Source organism: Lolium perenne, chromosome 2 (assembly GCF_019359855.2).
Source record: "Lolium perenne isolate Kyuss_39 chromosome 2, Kyuss_2.0, whole genome shotgun sequence".
Lineage (NCBI taxonomy): Eukaryota > Viridiplantae > Streptophyta > Magnoliopsida > Poales > Poaceae > Lolium > Lolium perenne.
This window is the reverse complement of record NC_067245.2, coordinates 117,137,803-117,160,543: the sequence shown is the minus strand read 5'-3', so window position 1 is coordinate 117,160,543 and position 22,741 is coordinate 117,137,803. Positions and strand designations below refer to the sequence as shown.

At 44.8% G+C, this 22,741-nt stretch overlaps 2 protein-coding genes across 3 annotated transcripts; one reads left to right on the top strand and one right to left on the bottom strand.

Annotated features, from left to right (window-relative positions):
• The first annotated feature begins 9,742 nt into the window (after window positions 1-9,742).
• On the top strand, window positions 9,743-13,169 carry LOC127333566 (uncharacterized). 2 transcript variants are annotated; one of them, XM_051359946.2, is made up of 5 exons: window positions 9,743-10,074; window positions 10,188-10,336; window positions 10,753-10,871; window positions 12,156-12,249; window positions 12,428-13,169. In XM_051359946.2, exons 2-5 carry the CDS (start codon window positions 10,276-10,278, stop codon window positions 12,871-12,873), a joined length of 720 nt encoding a protein of 239 aa, XP_051215906.1. In that variant the 5' UTR covers window positions 9,743-10,074; window positions 10,188-10,275; the 3' UTR covers window positions 12,874-13,169. The 2 variants fall into 2 exon arrangements, with proteins under 2 accessions (XP_051215906.1, XP_051215905.1); XM_051359945.2 differs by having other exon boundaries at window positions 9,744-10,074; window positions 10,211-10,336.
• Window positions 13,170-14,959: 1,790 nt separating this feature from the next.
• On the bottom strand, window positions 14,960-19,029 carry LOC127333567 (probable E3 ubiquitin-protein ligase XBOS34). The gene is made up of 9 exons (XM_051359948.2): window positions 18,540-19,029; window positions 18,315-18,429; window positions 18,132-18,212; window positions 17,956-18,044; window positions 17,766-17,857; window positions 17,541-17,622; window positions 17,322-17,424; window positions 16,483-16,568; window positions 14,960-16,111 (listed from the first exon to the last, which is right to left on the bottom strand). The coding sequence occupies exons 1-9, from the start codon at window positions 18,639-18,641 to the stop codon at window positions 15,284-15,286; spliced, it is 1,578 nt and encodes a 525-aa protein (XP_051215908.1). The 5' UTR covers window positions 18,642-19,029; the 3' UTR covers window positions 14,960-15,283.
• Window positions 19,030-22,741: the final 3,712 nt, after the last annotated feature.

Here is a 22,741-nt window from a genome sequence, read left to right as displayed (position 1 = left end):
TACTGGATGGTTTCTGGCGACTTCGACTTCTCGTCTCGCGTTTTTAGATCGAAACCCTTAAGTAGTCCAGAAGGGGGCGTCAGAGGCTGGCCGAGGGGGCCACACGCTAGGGCGGCGCCCCCCCCCCCCCCCCTTCAGGCTGCGCCGGCCTAGTGTCTGGGGGGCCTGGGCCTCCCCCCGGCCTGCCCTTCTGGCTCCGTGATTCTTCTGGAAAAATAAGCCCTTCGACATAAATTCTGAGGATTTTCCTGAAAGTTGAATTTCTGCACAAAAACGAGACACCAGAGCAATTCTGCTGAAAACAGCGTTAGTCCGTGTTAGTTGTATCCAAAATACACAAATTAGAGGCAAAACAATAGCAAAAGTGTTCGGGAAAGTAGATACGTTTTGGACGTATCAGGCACCTAATGTTCTCTTCTTCGTACGTGATGGAAGGGCTCATTGTAGTTGCGATGTGTCTTTTCTTGATAGTTGTAGACGAATGTGTTGGCCAGTAGTTCCATAATTGAAATATTTATTTGTGGGAAATGTTTGTTATGTGCATTGTTGGAGTAAAGTTTGAAACACGGGATCTGCAGCATATATATAAAAGGATACCCAGTTCATTCAGATACCAAGTAATAGGTGATATGCCTTTATCGGCCGTTGAACACAAAAGTACATTCACTTTCTTCGGACAACAATCCCAAATCGGCCCAAGCAAAATGTGGCCCATATTTCGCCGTAGTTCATTTGGATCCAAGAATCAGGTGCCCGGAGGCTGAGGGGCCAAAATCAGGCCATACTAATTTAGCAAAATAGGCCTTTGTTGTCTTCTAACCTGAAATTTGGAAACCGGATTCTTTTATAGGTTCAGCCCAGCAAGATGGGGTAGTTATTTTGGCCCAGTCTATTCGAGACGTGTAAACTGACATATGGGATCCGCCTTGGAGACACAACAGGTGGTTAAGTTCTGACATGCGGGGCCACGCGTCCAAAATTGACACATGTCCATGTGGGCCCGATGGGAATGGCACGTGGGACCCATGTAGGACCGACAAAGTATGTAGGCCCAGCAAGCTCTGACACGAGGTCCCACCAATCTCTGACATGCGGGCCCACCATAGCTCTGACATGCGGGGCCACGCCACATCTCCATATGGGCCCGACGGGAATGGAACCTAGGACCCACGTAGGCCCGTCGTATTATGTAGGCCCAGCAACCTCTGACCTGCAGGGCCATGCGTCCAGAATTGACGACAGGTAGACACTTGTGATGGCACGTGCGCAAAAAAATTTGGCATGGCAACTAACATGTGGAACCCATGTTCGTGGTACTGACAGTTCTGGTCCACTTCGCATGCTGGGAGGCTGTCTGAATGGGCGGCCCCACGCAGGTGGGTCGTGTCGGCACTTGACATGCGAGCCTGAGTGGTGCAGGCCAGGTACATGTGTGCAAACAGTGGTTGTCTACCCTTACAAATATGGGTCCCAATGCTGCAGGCCTTGGACTATTGTGTGGGCAGACAGAAAAGTACGTGAACAGGAGCGTGTAGAGTGTGGGTCATGTGTGTCCACCGGCCCGAAGCCCAGTTGTTGTGACGCCCCCCTGCTGACTCAGCAGTTCGGGCCGCCAACCACCCGCGACACTCATTTCTACACAATCGCTCACGTTTAGACCTCGCCCGTCACTAATTTTTGGGCCGTGCGGCCCAAATCGTCATCTGTGACGTGAAAACGCCCTATCGTCATAGAAAAAGACAATCGCTGACGGATTTCTCAATCGTCAGTATCATACCGTCATTGAAGACCCATATGTTACTAGTGTGATGAGTAGTGATGATGAATTTTTACAAATGGCATACGAATACTTGCAGTCTATTGTTGATTATTGTCATGAACATCTTAGTGATAATGCACTTGTGATAAAGAGTAAGGAACAATGCAAACTTGTAGTTCCCGAAAATAGCCATCTGCAGGATTCACAAGATAAAGAGGAGGAACACCAAGAAGGTGAGGTTGACAACGAGTTGCACACTACAAATTCTATTATTGTTAATGATGCATCTCTCTTTAGTGATGATTCTTGTAATGCTAAAACCTTGATATGAATCTTTCGATGCTAATATGCAGGAACCAATTTCTGATGCGAAACAAGAATACTATGAATTGTTCCCCTACAATGAAAGCCAAGGTAAAGCTTTCAAATTTATTCAAGAATCCCTAACATTTTTGTTGCAGCCACATAAGAAGGCATGTTCACCACACTTGGTGCATCCACACTCTCTTGAAAGCGAGAACCTATTCATCTACAAGATGTCGATGCACCGCAAGCGGGTATGACTCCGAACATACTCCACTATGAGATGCTCCAAACCTCATGAAGGTAAATATGCATAATTCTAGTTGATTCCTTAAAATCATAATGGAGCATCAAAGCCTAGCTATATGGCTTTAAAGAAAGTGCTTCCCGGGAGGCAACCCAGAAGTTATTAGGTGTCTTCCTTAATTTTGTGTCTTGAGTATAGTTGCATTCATGTTGCATTGGCACTTTTATATATGCATGATTTCCTATTAGAGTTGGTTTGGGACTATTTCAAAAAGTAGAATTGATCATTGATGAAATCATGTGTTGCATATCCTAGTTAAAAATATTCTACAGAATATATGCATGCGTTCTTGGATGTTGGACTAATGTTTCAGGTCCTTAGTGAATTTTCGGAGAAGAATGAATGGTTTTTGAGGCTCCAGGGAATTTAACAGGCACCGGTACGGGCGCATCTACCCGTACGACCCACCCGTACCACTCCTATGAAGCAACGAAGAAACCAAAAACTTTTCCAGAGAAGTTACTATAAGTTTAGCGACCATCGGTATGGTAGGACGCGGCCGTACCGCGCGCCCGTACTGACTTCGCCACCAGACGCATAAAAGATGAAGAATTTCCAGTGGAAATAGCAAGCACCCGTACAGGCACACCAGCCTGTACCACCCGCCCGTACCAGGATGCGACAGAGCGCAATAAGGACAAGTATACCAAAAAATCATTTTTTTACAAGCTAAGGCAAGTAGTGTACATTCTACATGTTCTATTGCATCTTGTTTTAATGCATCCACCTTTGAAACTCCCTAGCCTATACTTCTTTGTAGTGTTTCATGTATCTTTTTGTTTCTTTTCCTTTTCATGATTGGGTGAATGAACTCCGTTCATACACCAAACTGTTTGCTTTTTACTTTGTGTGTTATTTTCGCAGGGACTTGAACCTTGTGTGGGAATATTGAAGGTGTGTGCCAACTGTTTAAACGCCCACACTTTCCACTTGGTTGCTTCAACTCAACGCTTCAACAACAAGTGCCATATCAAAGAAGGTTCATTGAAGCAAATATTCGTGTCCAATGAAAGAGAGGTTATTCCCACCACAACGGTAAAAGTGCATCACCCTTGCTTTAATCAAGCTTGGGGAGGTAACCACTTCTCACACTCTCTTTCAAAAACTGCATTTTCTCTTTTCTTTTGGGTGATCTATTCAAGTTTGGTTATTTCAAGAGCCTAGCTTGGGGAAGTTACTTTAGCATGTGTAGGACCATGTGCAATGCTCTCATTCAATAAAAAATTTAACAAACATGTATCCAGTTGTTTTTTGTCGACTTGCTTGAATAAGTTATGTTTCGTACTTATATAAGGAATGCACTTGCTTTTTTTAAATCTCCATAAGAGTTGAGTTAGAGCTTTGATGCACTATGTTCAAATCTTCATCCATCTTGAGAAAAATATTGTGATCCTCTAGAGTACATTGCCATGATCTCTACACTTGAGAATATCAAACACAATAAGAAAAAAGTCATCAATGATGACTTATCTAATGTTCAAACTATCTTAAGAGTTTAACCGTGAAGATATTCAACCCCGTAGATATGATGATAGAGTTGATAGCACTCTTGATAGGAGTTTTTGGATGGAATTGAAGTCTAGTGGACACATACCAAGATGTAAGGTTGTATATAAATATGAGATATTGCTTTACGCATGTCAACATATGCTTTAGTGTCTGATATTGCTTTATGCGTGTCAACACGACCGTTGCGCACACTCTTGGGATACTAGCACCACTGGCCCCATGATTGCTACAATACTATAAAGTCATTCATGATTTTTACTTGGAAATTGTCAAAGGAATCCGAAAGATACCAATTCCCGAGTCTTGGCATGGACTCGTTACTATTAGATGACTATATTCTTGAAAGGCAATGAATAGATAGTAAGTGTTTTGATAACCTTGATTTATTGATGTGGGTGTTAATGAAACACTCCATTGTTATGCTTCTTTTGACATGGTCTATTACTCTTAATATACGAACATAAAAAAGGAGCAATAGGAGGATCACAAGTTTTATTTCAAGGTAGATTTACTTTTGACATGAGGCATAGAATTTGCAGGTAATCTCTTATGAACTAACACAACTGAATTGGTATTTCCTTGTATGATTATGTTACATCTTACTTCTAGCTTGGGAATGTATAGGATATCACCTCATACTTGCGAGTTTTTTCTACCCAAGTTCATTTCTCGCTATTATTCTTTTTAACTTTGTCACATGAGGGCGAGTAACAGTTAAGCTTGGGGAAGTTGATAGATCGAAATTTAGCACTATTTTAATGAGGTTTTTAAGTATACTATTACTCATATTGTCACACATTTCATGATCCAGCTAGATACACCTATGCCTATTTTGCATACTTACGAGTTCTTGTTCATTTTCATATGAGCTTCGCATATTTAGTAGTATTAGTAGGATTTTATTATGTTTGACTTTTCTTTGATATGTGTTTAGGTGTTATTGGCGATCATGGAAAAAGGGAGCAAAAGGGACCAAGAGGGTACAAGATGGGAGAGTTACAGGCGCACAGACATAGCCATATGAGGTGTGGGAAAAGTGATATTTTCCAACATCTTATATTTAAGATCTAAGGCTACGGTGTTGTATCCCTCGTCCATACGAATTCAATGAGCCGAAGAACACCCAAATCGGAGTTCATATGAATAAATGGTGTCCAGAATACGAAACCATCTACAAGTTTAACGAGCATCGGTACGGGCGGGTATGCCCGTACCGGGCTCCGTTGGCTCCGTTTCGTCAAACGAAACAACATTTGTGAAGGCCCAATGGGCATATTTGGCCCCAGGCTCCATCGGTTCGCGAAACCGACCTCCAACGCCTATATATAAAGAGGGGAGGAGGTAAGGAGAGGCATCACTTCATCATCCACGCCCTAGGGGTGGAGCCCTGGTGCTCCGCCGCCGCAGCCACCATCTCCACAAGTTGTCGCCTCTATCACCATCTACACCAACACAGAAGAGGAGGAGGGGGCTAGGATCTTCAAGGGGAACGCATCGATCTCCATCATCATCACCATCAATGTCTACATCTTCGATCCCCTTTGTCTACTTGGTTGTAATCCGAACCCTATTAGGATTTATACTTGTATGCAATTGTACCTTCACATTCATATTGCTATGATGTTGATCCCTTTCATGTATGAGTAGTTCCTTTGTTCTTGAGGAGATATGGAGAAACCCTAGTAATATTGGTATATGAATTAAGATGATTTATACCTTTGCACTATGATTGTATGTTAGTTTTATCTTGTGATGTTGCATGATGTAGACCATGTAATATTTTCCTAAGGGTCACATGAGGGAACTACCCTTGTAAGTGTGGTAGTATATACGGCGGGAAGTGGCATCCCGTGTTTGGTGCACTATTGCATGGAAGAGCGGATAAGAAGGGACTCGCAAGCTTAACAAGTAACCATGGGGCAATCCCTTAATTGTAATGGATCAATAGGTGGCTTACCGAAGGTCTTTGCAGTGGTTACTCAGGGATATGTTATGAGATACATATTCCAATTCGAGCCTTTCACACATGCATCGAGAGCTAAGATATGAGTTATCTAATCTGTGTCTTTAGTTAATACCAGTGGTGGAACCTACACTCCTTGAGAACCCCTCAACTATATCACAAGACATTCTCATTACTCTCTTGTTTAGTTTACATTCGTTATTTAATTACTTTTCCCTTAGTTACTTAGAACTCTCAAATATTTGCCATTTTAGGACCTTATGGTATAGGCTATTTCCAAACCACGGTTTGGGTGCGAACGTGGCTGCGCCTAACAACGCATTTGTGGGGTTGTGTTTATTGCCATTTGCAAAGCTCCTTTGGGACGAACTTTCTAATAAATAGTTTTCGCTACAAGTACTGCCACAACCCTGTTGTTGAGCACAGGAACCCAGCTATCATATAGCAATTACCTCTTACCGTTTGAACAAGATCAAACCTTGCATGTTGGACAGTTGAACAATGCTTCATATGTGTCTATGAATATAGATCACTTCTTTGCTTGGCCTTTTACCAGCTTGTTCTTCATTTACTCTGCCTTTGTACCGAAGATAAACTCTCATAGAGCAACTAGTTACAAGAAGAGGAATTGCTAAATGACAAGAAGAGCATGAAAGTTTGATGTTTATCAAAACTTGCTTTTCTTTTTCATGATAAGTTAACGGTCTTGCCCCTTAGTAACCAGTATAAAACTTATTCATGGATCTTTCAATTATGCCATATGCTTTACATCCACCTTTGTCTATTGAGCTAATTGTAACTTATTTCTTTTCTTTTATTGATTGAATTATATTTATATAATAATGTTTGTTTGAATTATTCATTGACTTATATATTAAGTAATGTTTAAGTTTGAATATCAATTCAAACTTGTTTCAAATTCAAATACTCAATTGTGTATTAATTCAAATGATTCCCCTCTTTTGAAACCCTAATTCAAAAGAGATCATGTCCAAGTTTATCGCACTCCCGAAACCCTAACCCTAGATGGTGTCGAGAGAGAAACTTGTTCCCTCTTAGGTTTTTATGCAATTATGCGCAAAAAATTTCCCAGTTTTGCGATGCAATGCACATCCCTTTTCTAATTCTACCCCGCAAACGTCTGGAAACCTGGGATGTTACAGACGCCTGCGGCCGCCAAGGCCCCTGGTGCAGCCGGCCCCACCAAAGCTCCGGCAAAGCGGTGGCACGGCTGCCCTCGCAACAGCAAGAATAAGACCCGGGTGACACCGGCCATCCCGGGGGGAGAGTCGTCTACCCCCCGTCACAGCGGGCGCCTGAGGGAGCTTTCCCTTGGTCTTGGCGTCACCCCAGAGGGCGACGCGATCTTTACGTGTGCTAGAGCGCCTGCTCCTGCCGGGTTATATTGGCAGCATGCTCGTGGTTGCTGCTTAGATCATCTCGACTCGTTGGCGCTCCCCAGGCCGAAATCCGGTGCTAGTTAGCGTCGGATGGATGTAATTTTTGGCCTGGGGAGGGCCAGTTTTCCAGCGGCGAACCCACAGCCGCTCCCCAGGCCGGCCGGATTCCGCCATTTTTTGGCAAAATTTCATAATACAACAGAAAATATGAAAATGTATGACATTGTTCGCCGAGATTTGGCATTATTTCAACAAAGAAAATAGTTCAACAAACACAACATGACAACAACACAACAAACACAACAAATCATGGTGCACCAGCTCTTGCTGCACCCTTGCAAACCCATAGGTGGTCACCAGATCGTCCTGCAGCTCTTGGTGCACACGTGAGTCTCGGATCTTCTGGCTCATAGCTAGAAAGGAAGCCCATGATGCCGGCACCTGATCATCAAGCTCTGCAAGAGGACCTTGTCGGTGATATGGCTGCAACAACTCGGCCTTAGGAACTGGATGTTTCCGCTCATTCTCTATATATGATCATGTTGTGCAATATCACGCAACAGTTCATCACCTCCCACATCTGATCATGCGACCAAGTCATAGCTGGGAACCGGACAACTGCAAATCTCTGCTAGAGGATACCAAATGCTCGCTCGACATCCTTCTTGGCAGCTTCTTGCTCCTTGGCAAATTGCGCTTCTTTTGGTAGCTTCGGGCTTGAGATCGTCTTCATAAATGTTGACCATGTAGGGATAGATGCCATCTGCAAGGTAGTATCCCTTGTTATAGTGGCGCCCATTAAACTCATAGTTCACCGGGGGAGCATGGCCCTCAACAAGCTTGGCAAAGACAGGCGAGCACTGCAAGACGTTGATGTCATTGTTTGAGCCTGCCATTCCAAAGAAGGAGTGCCAAATCCAGGTATCATATGTAGTCACTGCCTCAAGTACCACACTATATCATCCTTTGTGGCTTGTGTACATGCCCTGCCAAACCGTAGGACAGTTCTTCTACTTCCAATGCATGCACTCGATCCTCCAAGCATTTCAGGAAGTCCTCTTGCAGCATTGGTTGCAAGTATTTGCTCAGTATCTTGAGCAATGGGTGATCTCAAGTATACTTCCCCGAACACTGCTATGACTGCCATGCAAAACTTGTATAAGCAATCAATGGTGGTGCTCTCGGCCATGCGCAGATAGTCATCGACACTGTCACCTGGAGCTCCATATGCAAGCAACCTCATAGCGACCATGCACTTCTGCAGCGAGGAAAATCCAATCATGCCGGTGCAGTCCAGTTTGCATCGGAAGTAGGGTCCAAGTCCCGGACGGCATACACAATCTTCAAAAAGAGATCCCGGCTCATCCTGAACCGGTGCCGGAATACTACCTCAGGGTGCAGCTGTTCGCCAACGAAGTAATCGGCATACAACATGCATGATGTGGCCCTCCAAGCGATGCCTCGCCTTGGCCTTCCGGCGACCGGGCGCCGAGCCGCCACGCCGTGGCTTTGAGTTCCGCTCGGCGTATAGGGCGGCCAAAGACGCCAGGATCATCATGTGCTCTTCATCATGGGCGGCGGCGGCGTTCTCCTCCTCCAACAATGAAACAAACATTTGCTCTTCCTCGTCGTCGGAGTCCAAGGCCGAGCAATCAAAACGCCGAACACCTCACGGGCGTGGTGTCGCAGCGGTCCGCACGGGGGGCGGCAAGGAGCGTCGGTGAGGTGATGGATGGCGGTGAGCTCGGCGGTAGCTTGGGAGTGGGTGTGGCCTTTCTGCCTGCGTGTGCGCGGCGGGAGAGGATGGGGTGGTGCCGGCGATGACGCGGCGGCGACGAGCTGGTTTGAGCAACGCGAGGGGAGTGGGGAATCTTTTGTGGGTGTGACGTCGACAGGCCCACGCGCCTTTTCAGTTCACGCTCCCTGGGGTGTTGGGTTCGGCCTGCGATCGCCAGATGAAAAATAGGCCCAATCCGGCAAAAAATGGGCTCCTGGGACGTGAGTGGGGAAATTTCGTCCACCCGGCATTAAAAAACACCTGGGGAGGGGGTGCTGGGAGCCGAGGTTGGAATTTGAGCCACCGTAGTACACAATTAAACTAGAGCCTGGGAGAAATAAATGAACTTAAATTCAGTTCTACATAGTACACCTCTTAGATCGAACCAATTCAAATTTGTGTCATTATTATCAAATGAACTAAACTATAACTTAGGAGAATAAGACAAGAAGATACAGTCTTTGCAAAATGTGTTTTCTTGTGTCCTCCTTGTTGTTCTCATGGGATCGACCAAGTGGACCAAGGAAACATATATATACAAACAAAAAAATTGGAGGACAAAGCGGAAAATTGCATGGTAACTCATGGTTGGAGCAGCACAAGGGTTATTTCTAGCAGTGACATCTTTGTCCAGAGGGCTATCTTTAGGCAAACGTCCTCTGCATCCTCCAACCAGTTTCCGTAACTGTACGCTCCTTATATAGCCACAAAATCGACAGGTAGCCTCTTCTTACGCCCATGCATGGTTGAATATTAGGAGACGGCTCAAAGGGTTCTTAGCCCTCGACAGAATTAGACATAAGTTAGCGCTCCTCCTAATCCCAACCTCGGAATTCGATTGACGCGATGCGCCCTCCGCTGAGCTCGGCATAAGTTTCTTAACCATATGCCCATTGCAGCGGAGGGTCTCGCAATATTGAGCTAGCATAATTCTGGGAGGAAGAGATTGAGGGAGGAGCAACATGCTGTTGGCCCAGTGAAGGAGTGAGAGGACCGGAACAAGAATTGGCGACATATTTCATTCTTGTTACAATTGAGTTTGAGGTTCTTAAGAGAGTAAGAATTCCAATGTGACATCCTTCATCTGCAGCACTTAATTTTATGTTGATTTCAATCTTTTCTGTACTAGACCATTTCCTATTTATTCAATGCTGTGTCTTCATTGCAAGGTTTGTGGTGTATTCTCTTGCAGCAATTTGTAGATTCAAGAAGTGTGCTAGGGCACAAATAAATTAGAAAAGGGTAGCTGAAAGGGACATGAGCACAAAGATGAAGAAGGGGATCCTGAGGCCCTTCCGCTACTTCTCTAACATAATGGGTACGTACTTATAGTTATTTGCTGAACGCGATCAAACTTACTTTGACTTGCACATTTTATCATAAGGCTGGTCATAGTGCTAGTATCTTAGGCAGTATCATGCATCTTAGGCCCACAAAAATGCTGATGTGGCATCTAATTAATAAGGAGAGATAAGATTAGAGTAACATAGGTAGATACTGTATCATAGCGCATGTTTCGAGAAAAGCTAATGCTAAATATATCTTGTACACACATTTTGTATTGGGATTCTACAAAACAATAAATTTAGAAGATTATGATACTACTATAATACCACCCACTATAGTGATGATATCGTAGACAAGTATCATATGCATTATACTACAATATAATACTATGTACTACGACCAGCCTAAGAAGTACTCCTTATTTTTATTCTAAATGATGACCACCAGATACTAAGGAACAAGAGTTGCAAATTGGATTCCCTACGGATGTGAAACATGTGGCGCATATCGGATGGGATGGACCTAGTGCCCCAGCAAAGAAGGAGGAGGCAGGAGCACCTAGCTGGGTAAGTTTACGTCTTTCATAAGCCAGTATTTATTGCATTATTGGAACAAGCTCAAAAGGACTTCGTTGTCTGCTCTCAGAGACAAACATGTTCTTTATAAAATAGAGGCTTTTATTACCCCGGCATATGCATCAAATGCATATATCCAAACTTAGACAAAGGTCCGACCAAAAAAGATAGACCAATCATCCTCATAAAGAAAACTAGACCAAAAAAATTATGTTTGGAGAACAAGGATAACACGAAAAACAAAGAAACTATCACCGGGTAACCGGGGCATAGCTCCATGGTAATCCACTCTAGCCTCTAGGCGCCAAGCTCCATCGACTCTGTACCAACGCTAATGAAACTGGTACCCAAGACTAGAGTAGCACCTGCATACAAGAATGTAATTTCATTTTGTCCAAAACCACATCCTTTCTGCATAGCCACTGCTGCTCCGATCAAAATAAGTGATCACAATGATTGATCCGCTCCTCTGAGCGATATAAGATACTGTGGGTGGGCTGATGTTGAAAACTAAATACGCAGTGCGCCATGCAACATGAACCAATCAAAAAGTAGATGATTATTTCTTGTTCATAAGAGAAAATGATCTGCATTGCCTATTTCATTGGGTCAGAGAGCAATCAGTTATTTTAAAGCTTCTACGATTGCATAATTATTTTTCGAAAGAGTGAATTCCACTTTTTATCCCGTAATTTTGCAGTTGTGACACTAATTGCCCCGTTGAATAAAAATCATCTAGATTATGCATTTTAGAATATTTGGACCCTCGATTTCTGATGTGTATTCATTGGGCAAGCTATGAGGTGATTACCTACTTTTAAAAATATCAGTACGGGGACGAGGAATGAAACAATTAGATGAGAGAAGTCTGGACATAATTGTAGATGAGGGCCTCCGATATTTACACATTTTGTCGCATCACATCAACGAAATACGCCGGTCCTATCTAACAAAAACAAACAAAATGCTAAATTGGGGTAAAACCATGTTTAAAAACTCCTAGATGGGATATTTTTGTAAAAGTTGCACTAAATGGGGTAATATGTGTCACAAATGCGCAACTATAGGGTAAAAAGTGGAATTCGCTCTTTTCGAAAAGAAGGGTATGACTATCTGGATCGACTGAGACACACATCAATATTTGTTGCGAAGTTTACAAGACATAATTTTGTTGAGAAATTGAGCTCTTTGGAGCGCAATTTAAGAAATGAAACGACTTCAAGGTACTTTATCTTAGCAGTAACTGTGTTGGCATGAAAATATTGTAATTGCTAGATGAAAGACTACCACTCGGCGCCATTGGACTCAGCCTCATTTAGGAGCGACAGGGGAGGAGGTTCTGCTGCCGCTAACCCATGGGCTTCTCAAGGTTCAATTCTCACTCTCTTACATTTCCTTAATTTGATTCTGTGAAACTTTTTTTGAAACTCTTGTGCAAATTCAGTATTAATTATCTGCTGATCTTAACATGTTAGCATTCAACTTTTACAGATTTATACCAAAAGATGCTAACATTTGCATAAATTTTCCTTGTTTTACTCCGACAGAAATAGTCCTAGATGGCGCAGGCCTGGGGGATACCTCGTTCAGAGATACTAAAGGTGATGCAGGAGGCATCGATGGCACCGCAGGCGACTCCCCTCCATCCCCAGGCTCTCGCCAGTCAAGGCGGAATCGGTCCCGGGGTTCTGACACCTCTTCCATGGACGGCACAGCAGGCAGTGCTGAGACCTCGGAGAAGAAGGAAAAGGCCAAGAAGGGCACCCGTAAGAACCGCAAGAAGGACAAGGACAAGGACAAGGCGGCTGAGGACACTGCTGGTTCCACTTGCCAGGACCTCCCTGCGGTGCCCAAGAAGTCCAACCGCCGGAAAAACAAGGCAAGCTCTGAAGGAAGTGGTGGTGCATCGACCAAGGACGGCGGAGCAGCGCCGGAGGAGGGCACAGCGCCGCTATCTCAGGTGGCCGAAGAAGACAAGAATCGCGAATTGTAAACGGCTGCCGGGCAAGCTGTCCTCGTTTTGGAGATGAAAGCTTATGTGCTCATCACGAGCCAGAGTACTTTGAGCTTAACTGGTTGGATCAAGTGGCGATTGACAAACAATATAGAGTACTCGAGTGACACATGCGTGCAGGTGTTGAAGGTTACACGTTGCTTTGGCGCTCACAGAAGTGGGTTTGCACGCCCTAAAGCAACAATTTTCTCTGTTTTTTGTACTATTGATCATTTTTTCTTAATCCCTTGTCTTGTTCCAGATATACATATATATATAAAGTGTACTGCGTCTGATGTACCTCGCTAATCGCTATTATTATATATATGCATGTGCACTGATGCAATTGGTATGCATGTCTCTGGTGGCGCTTATATTCTGCTATATTGTTCAGAAATCAGAAGGCGTGAATAATATGCCATGGATAGCTTCATTGATATAGGAGTGTGATGACGGAGTTCCCAGAAGGCATTTCCCTTGAATGGAGTTGCCACAAGCCCAATGTTTAGTCCAAACGAGAGCTATCCATAGCAAAAAAAATAAGGGAGAATTGGTTATTTACCCAAAAGTTCATGAGCCTTGGATCATCTATCCAAAGTTGATTGTACCTTTGTAAAAGACCCATGAAAAGACTTGATTGTGCTTATGATATACTCAGATGGGGTTTTGTGTAAACTAAAAAAAATACCCTTTAATTGCTGATGGAAATGACTACTTTGCTCCTAGTATATTTTAATCGTTATCTGTAAATCTGCTTCGGAAAGGGCACCTACCGAGGAACCAGTCTGGCAGAAACCAGTCGGATCGTATTTCTATGCGCACCTCCTGAGTATGTCATGACAGGTTAGTTGATCAGTAGTTGTCCTGCATCATACAACTCAACCTCTCTTCAAAATTTGAGTATATCTTGCATGATGCTATCCTTATTGTTATACCCAATTAGTTGTAATCTGCCTTGTACTTAAACGCTAAGTATACTGAAGTCTCTACTGGGTATTGGACCAATGTAGAATCAACTTTGGATAGATGATCCAATGCTGATGAACTTTTGGGTAAATAACCAATTCTCCCCAAAAGTAAATAGGTAGGGTGACTGAGGGCAACCTTGTGGAATAGAGTACCTTTGAGCTGTTAAGAGCCATATAATTTATCATTAACTACCACAGAGAAAAGGGGAGTGGAGTGCCATCTTGGTGATGTATCTCGTCTACTTCTTGTCGCCTTCATCCTGAGCAAATGGCTCAACTCCAAGATCAACAAGATTATGCGATCCTAGTAAATTTGAGGTCATTGCCTTGTCAACTGACTAACATTTTGCCACCCTAAGCAGCTAGGTGGGTTCATGGGTTTAGCATAAAGGACACTGGTCTTCTTTACATCGGCATTTTGGCTAGCTCAGCATTTTGGCTTGGATGACTCTGGTTCGAGTGGATTGCACAGGACTAGGCCATGGGTAGGGACGGCGACTTGTGCTCCAACAGTGACCTTGCGAGGTCGTCTTGGGAGATGGCTCAACTGCAAGTTTTTGCACTCTAGGTGGCTCTCAAGAAGGCACAGCAGATGACAGTTTTGCAAATGACATTGCATGGGTTTGTGGATCAACAAACAGTATAAAAGGAGAGGTGCATACCTTCTTTTCCCAGACAAGGACAGTGTTGCTTCTGTTTATTTAGATATTGTTTCGTAAAATTCCTTGATCATTCAGAGTACACATAGCGTGTAAACGCACATGCGTCACTTAGTTACACAAAATGTTGTAGTCTATCCCACGGCTCCCATGGCTGCTCAGGCAGCCTGTGGTAGTGTTGGTTCGATGCTTGGTACCATCGCTCCGCCTCCTCCAACTTGATTTCTTTTTGACGAATATGTGGATCTTGATTCCCTCACTGGGAAATCCAGGTGTTTATTTCACACAAAATAGACCAAAATAGCAACAAAAAAAAACTCCTTTCCACCATTCAGTCAAAGGCAGAAGGGATTATGCAACACATGCCCATTGAAAGACCTAGGTTACAAAACTGGCACGAGTTAGGAAAGTAGGGAACAGTTTCTTAGAAAGCACTTGCGGTGCTCGCTCGCAGGCCCGTATGCAAAACTGGCTTTGTAACCACTGCCTTCATTGACCGGTAACTATAGGAACTTACAACACACATCACCCAAAGCAGAAGCAATACTCAATACAAGGCTCCCCTGAATTATTCTCAGCACGGCAAAGCACATACATTCTTCTATACGCAATACATTCTAGTATATACATAAGTTGCCTTCCGTGTTGTGCTTCGAGAGACACAGAAGGCATAGTTTGTGATAGTAAACTTCCAACTGCAGTATAACATTACCCCTTGTATTGAAACTTTTAGCGAGAAGCCCCAATTGCAGTTGTGACTTGCCGCTCCACTGTTTGAAGTGCTCAAACAGCATAAAGGCGGATAATCTGGTTAATCTTGGCACGGCAAATAGGACACCCCCATTTCTTCGACTCTATATCCTTCAAGCAGGACATGCAACCAGCCATGTGCCCACATGGAATGCAGGCTCCTTCCACAGGAGCATCCAAGCAAATCACACAAGTTCCCGAAGGAGTGTTGCCACTGCTGCTTGTATCAGCATCATTTTGTCCAGTTTTTGCAGAGTTTACAGTTGTATCACCTTCAGTCTGTGGCATGGTTACATCAACTGGTGTGAAATCTATGGAAGGATACTGAACAGGGCCAGCATAGAAGGTTCCTTCAGCAAGTGGTGGCGCGGTTGGTGTTGGAAGAACCGGAAGCACAGTTGGTGTTGGAAGAACGGGAGGTACAGTTGGTGTTGGAAGAGCCAGAGGTGCCACCTGTGGAATCACAGTCAAAGGGTTGTTTTGACTTTTGTGAGGTCTCGATAAACTTTGGTTAGAGCTTGTTCCAGGCATGTCCCATCCATTGTATGTGCTGCTGCTTGGGGCATCAATCTGCACTTGGCCACTCATCTTTGAAGGTGTGGTAGAGTCTGGTGGGCCCCACCCATTGAGAGAGCTGTTCGCCTTGTTTGCCCAGCCACTGTTGTTTGTAGTTGATGTCACTGGCTGAAGGTCGGGCACTCCCTCTGCTATAGCAGATTGGATGGAGGCATTGATAGCCATCGCTAACTCAACATCCTCCTTACTGGGAGTGGATGACCCTGAAGCTGCTGAACATGAATTTATTGGTAATGGATTTGGAGTTGGGGCACTCACTGGTCGTGCAGGAACCATGCTGGCAACCTAAGAGGATCTTGCGAAAATTAGATTGGAAAAACTCTACTCCCTCCGGTTCATATTACTTGAAGCTAATATAGATGTATCTAGACACATTTTAGTTGTACATACATCTATTTTAGTACTAGTAATATGGATCGGAGGGAGTACTGAAATTAAAAAAAAAAATCTCATTGTATACTGATAAAACGAACCATATACTTATCTACATCGTTCAAAGACAATGTTGAACACAGTGAAAAGCTAGGTTACTCTTCAAAAATACTATATTAGCTTTCTAAAAAGGCTTATATTTTGGAAAGGAGGTAATAATTCAGAATATACCATGAATGACTAGTTAGCGAGGGGAAACATTTAGAAAGTTCAGCTTATATCACCTGTGCCATGCCACAGCATGCACTATAAAATGATCGAATCTGCTGCTTGTCACCTTCATTCGCCGATAAAATCTTGTATCGAGATTCTGTAAATTTTGAAAGAAAAAATAGAACGGAATGACCTAACAGTTCACCGTTTAATCTTTGAAGTATCATTTTTAACTGCAGACCATCTGAGAAACAAAGCTATGTCCAAGTGCCCATAATAGAAAGTACAAGTACTATATCAAATGTACTGAAAGGTCACTACAAAATGTAAAGTACCCATTTCATCAGAAAGCTTTGCAGTTTGCAGGGAAATAACAATAGTGCACTTTCTATAAAGAGATTAAAAATTCAATACATACATGTATGCACATGTGCGTGGGTGTGTAAAGAGCAAGATGAATTCTACAATGTAGATATAACAAAGTAGCTTTAGAGAGTGAGAGATTTCAAATTTGCAAACAATTAGAATGATCAAGCATGCATGACTATGAGCGCAGGTGTAGCAATCTTTGTTCTCTTATGGGGAAGTACGAAAATCACGAGTTCATCACTAAGAGTAGCTCTCCAGGTTCCTAGCTCTAACGAAAAGTTAACAAACGAAATATATCATTTCCTCATGCCAAAAAGCATGGTAAATGGGATAATAAACTTGATTAATTCACAACACATAATAACTTTTTAACACCAAAGAACCATGTGTTCTGTTCTTTTAGCAAATTATTTCTAACAGTCAGATGAACAAAATATAAAATTGCACAAAACTGGGAAATATTGATAAAGCATGTACACAATCTGCGAACAGGCATTTCCAAGTAGTATGAACTGAAAACGCAAAACATTATTACACATACTTGTAACTTTGTCAAAAATTGTCATGGAAGGATCAGCCAGATTATACTTTGGTTGCTCAACTTGAGATTTCCAAAGTTTAACTACAACACGAGGTTTAGCAGCCTGCTTATTCATAAAAATAAAATATTAGAAATAACAGAAACTCGGTAGCATAGATCCACAGAAGATGCAATAAAAATAGCCCAAAATAAAGCAGCAGCCCAGCGAAACTTCCATACCTGCAAATCAGGATATATGGCTAACTCAAGCTTGACAGGTCTTGTTGGGTTCCCTACTTCACGGGGTAAAATCACCGCCCAACTGGGGAGCAGATTCAAGTTAGGACAGAGAAGCATAAAATATAGTACGCGATGATCCTCACATGTATGTGCTTGTGATATGCATGTTGATTAATAACATAGACTGTGCAGAATATAATGCGAAGAAGGTTATGGGAATATTACATCTTTCTAGTCAGGAACTGAGGAGCGAACGCTTCCAAGAAACCAGGACCATAATTCTCCCTCATCCATCCACAAAAAAGAGAAATCCGTCCCTGAAAATAATTAAACAAATACCAACCAATGAAAATGGGTAAGTTATGTTAGTACACTAGAGGAAAAAAGGATATCAAGGGGAAAAGAAAAAATATACCTCTATAGCCCTTACAACATTCACATGGCCCTTTTCTCTAGCCAGATCAAGTGCAGTATTGCAATCATCATTTGTTATAAAGGGGTTAGCTGCAAACAAACCCCAAAGAAAAGGTTGTTTACTATGAAAACTTTGAAGCAGCAAGAAAATGAGGCATGGTCTACTGAATGGTATACCTCCATGTGAGAGGAGTAAATGGACAGTGAGCTCAAGCCCTTTCTTGGCAGCATGGTGCAATGCAGTTCCATTGTGTGATCCTACAAGTAGAAAAGAAAGAAAAAAATCTCCGTCATGCATTCTAGTCTAGGAATAATAATTGAGAACTAAAGGCAATACATTAAGCAGAAACGTGCAGATACCAGGCCGGTATGCATTCACATTAGCGCCCAACTCAAGCAGAAGTTTAGCCACGTTGAGGAGATCAGCGCGCATGCTGGCGACCATGAGGGGCGTCTTCCCTTCCTTGTCGATCCACTGCAAGCAACATTTGAAGCCGAAATTAAGTCAATGAATCCCCAGGTATTTTATAGATAGAAGAGTGGGATGTGGAAGGGGGAAATAGAAATAGAAATTGTTATCCTTGCCTCAACGCCTGCACCCTGCGCCTTGAGGGTCCGAATCCCCTCGATGTTGCCGTAATTCACCTGCTGGTACAGCAGCTCCTCCTTGGATTGCTGCAGCCCCATTTGGACAGCGCAGAATTTGAGGAATAAGCGGAGGAGCACTTGTCTCTCGCGCCAAACCTATCAGTAGACGGAAGATTTGGGCAGGGGATCCTCCAAGCGAGCAGCTCTCTCCCGCGCCCGCCGGCCGCCGCGGGCAGGAGAGGTTGCTGCGTCGCGGAATCCGGAGGTCTCCGGGGCACAAGATTTGGGATCCCCCGCCGCGTCCGCGTGAGAGGGGCGAGGTCAGGGTGCGGATGGGTGATTATTACGGGTGGGACTTTTAATGCGTGCTTGTTTGGAGAAGAGAAACTGGTGAGAAATTAAGCCCAACAATTTTCTTCCGGTCTTGTGGTTTTGCCTTCGGGGCCAAGAGATTGGAGAGCTGGGCAGCGCCAACGCGGGATGGGATGTGACGGCACCATGCGGGCTGTTTGGGGATTTCACATCCCAAACCTGCTTCTTGCGCCTTGCGAGACAAACAAACACGGTCAGGGTTGACTAATGACTATGATATTAGCATCTTCAACACTGCAACGCATTTCGTCAATAAGCTAACAAAAGGGGAGATTTACCCAGGTTTGAGACCTTCGATGAGGTAAAAACCTTACTCCTGCTTATTTGGTCTTGATTTATCGATGAAAAATGTTACAACGTCTCATGGTTACTAGGGTTTAGTGTATGCGAGATTGTGTAGGTTGTATGGGTTGTGCGTGTAGAATACGGCAGACCCTCTCATGGCTTTTATATAGGAGTCCAGATCCCGAGAGTCATGCACAAATTCGATTAGATTACAGCAAGATCTAATCTATCTTTCCTTTAAACAACGTCTTCTTGCCTTGTCCGTCAAGAATCCATCCGCTTACATCTTTCCATCGCCGCAACCGACGTATTGGTCCATCCTGGGCTGCAGAGATCATTGTGGGCTCCTTGTTGGGCCATGGAAGGTAGGCTAATATCAGGTACCCGAAGGGTAATGCCCACATCAAGGTGCTTAGACAAAAACCGGTGCTAAGCAGCGGTGCTTATTTGTACATAAGAGGTGTAGTCATATGTCTAGTATAAATAAGCGTTGGTGCTCAGAAAAAAAAAAACCAGTTTATTTTTCTAAGCACTCCCATTGTATGTCATAATGGATCTCCACGGTTTTAAGTTGTGGCCCAAGAATGAGTAAAAAAGAAAAATCAAATGTTGTCCATGTGGATCGACTTCTCCCGTATCGCTCCCACGTGGCGATCTAGAGAAACCCTAGATCGTGTCGCCTCCTCCATCCCCTCTCACTCCTCCTCCCTCACCATTGCCAAGGGGTGCAGTCGGGCGAAACCCGATCGACAGCGGTTGAGGGGACTCTTCATCCTCTCGCCATGGGAAGGGGGGTGGACGTGGGTCTCCTACCTCGAGCCAGGATGTGGTTCTCTCCTCGGAATCCATGGTGGCGACGCTTGGGATCGGTCTGTAGCGACGCACGGTGATGTGGTGGTGCGCGCTTGGCTCCTTCGAGCGGCCGCATCTGCAGTGGTTGCGGAGGTGGTGGCTCGTTCCTTACCACGGGCCAGGGGCGACACTCGTCGGTTCCTGCTCGAGAAGGGGGAGAAGATCTAGGCTTTGGCTAGGTTGCTCGGACGTAAGTGGTGTGGCTCTGACATAGCGGATATGAGCCAGGTGGGCCTGGATCCCGCCGACGATGGCGTGTCCATGACGTCCATGCAGCGTCGGTCGTCAAGCAGTGGCACTAGGGATTCTTCATCTATTGATGCGTAGGCTAGTGGGTGGCGAGGATAGCGGTGTGAGGGGTTGACCGTCAGACAACCAATTTGGTCGGCCGCGGGGTTGACGTCTGTGCGCGGTGGGTGGTTGGTGCGAAGCGGTCGGGCTCCAGCAAGGAGGTGGCGGCCACTACAAGTTTGTGGGCCAAATATGGGCAAGGTGGGCTAGGATATGGCCTCGCTTTACGGGCCTTCAGGCCCGAACTCTGCAGGCAACGGTTCCCCCTTCCTTCCTATTACCCTGTTGTTACCGTACATTCCCTGTCTGCATGTGCGATCTCAAGGAGCTCTTGGGCCACAATCGTTTGGGGATGTGGTTTGATGGAGTTTAGAAGAACGCACGTGGGCTTCGCCATTCCTACATGTAAATCGTCGAGCCAACCCATCTCCACTCCCCTATGAGTACCGGAGGAAACCCTAGGACCAATTCGCTGGTCCAGGTAGCATCGTCGTGTCGACGTCGCAACCCTTCTTGAAGGTGTTACCTTGATACTCAACGACCTATGGTGTATGTAGCGTGGTGAGACAACTTCGGAGGGCGCATCAGTTGCAGGTCACCATGCTTCGTTGATCCACGGTTGTCTTCCTCTGTATCAATTTTTATTTTTTGTTGGGCATGTCTGCGCAGTTTCCCCAACATTTTACTTTTTCCGAATAATTGTATGGTGTGGTTGATTTAATTATATACTGGGACGAAAGCCTATTTCGAGGAAAAGTTGTGGCCCAATACAACGACCTACCACATGGACCATCTCGCAGTCCAAATCTGGTCTGCTTTCTGTCCACGTCGATAGGGACGGCATGTCCTTCCTACTCCGCATGTCCGGCCCAGCTGTCAGCGGCACAACAACCCGTCATGGTCTTATTAAATACTTCCTCGGTTTCAATGAATAAGACTTAAGCCAAATAAAATTTGATCATTTTTTTAGAAAAATATAAACAAATACTTTATCATATGAAATATATTTTATGATTTATATAATGATATTGATTTTGTATTTTGCATGTATTGATGATTCTTTGTAACAACTTGGTCAAAATTTGCAAAATCTTACTTTTTTAAAATGATATAAGGCTTATTTATTGGAACAGAGGTAGTAGGACCCATGCTAGCTACCCCACGTGCAAACCCTATCCCTACTTGACTCCTCACTCCGCACAGTGACCGACGGCACCAATCCTAGACTCCATGGCCCAGAAGTGCGGTGGTTCGAGAGAGGGAAGGGCGACCACAAGGAGTCTTCGAGCGCGGCCATGCCCTTTCGCCTACTCCTGGTGGGGCCAGGCAACACGTGAAATGTCCACTGAGGTGGCGCACAACCTTTTGGGAGGTCGCGGCGTCATTGCCATGGGGGAGACGTTCACATCCCGACTAGTTGGCACCAAATCCCTAATAGGGTTCCATGTCGCCCGTCCCCGCATCTGGTGATGAGCGCTAGATTGAGATCCAATGCCGCCTCACCCACCTGCCGTTGAACCTGCATGACAACCTCGCATACGTGGAGGGGTCGCGCCACTTGGACCGCTATTTCGAGTGGGAGCTCGACAAGTGGAGCGTCCCGGGCTAGGGCGGACCAGGCGCCCATTGAGGAGGAGGATTCCACCAACTCTTGCTGGCCGGTCAAGGAGCCTGATATTGATGCCAACTTCGTATTAAGATAAGACTAGTTCAGATGCCCGTGCGTTGCCACGGGTACTCAAATTTCATTTTTCAATGCTATATGTAATTCACAACTCATCGGAAAAGAAAGTAATAAAAGAAAAGGGAAAAAAGGAAATGCCTGAGCCAGGCCGGAAGCTGACCCAGCACAGCACCTTCCGCACCCGAGCGTGCCAGCGAGCCACGCACATAGGCTAAACGGCATGTCAATCCCAAACCTGTTCCATCCCTCAATCTTCAAAATCCACATCGCAGACACAGACCCTAGCTATCGCGAAGCATGGCGACTGATGGCGGAGGACAAAGTGCATACTTCCATGGAGAATACAGGTAGGTCACCTGCACCTATCGGGGTGCAGCCAACACACGCCAAATGACACGTCGGGCGGCGACGAAGGCGGCAAGGTCCGATGCACCGCATCAGGGTCCGCCCAACTGATGCAAAGCAATGAACTCGATGCCCTCGCGTTGGGGGAGACGACGAGGTTCCATGCACCTGATCACCGAGGAAGGGCGCAGGTGGAGGTGTTGATTCCGACGCATCCAGAGGCGGTGATCACCGAGGAAGGGCGCAGGTGGTGGTGTTGATTCCGACGCATCCAGAGGCGGTGGAGGAACGCCGTCTCGTCTGGAGGCGTTGGAGGAGAAATTTGTTAAGAAAAATCTTTCTTTTATCCACGCAACATTTTTTATTTTGT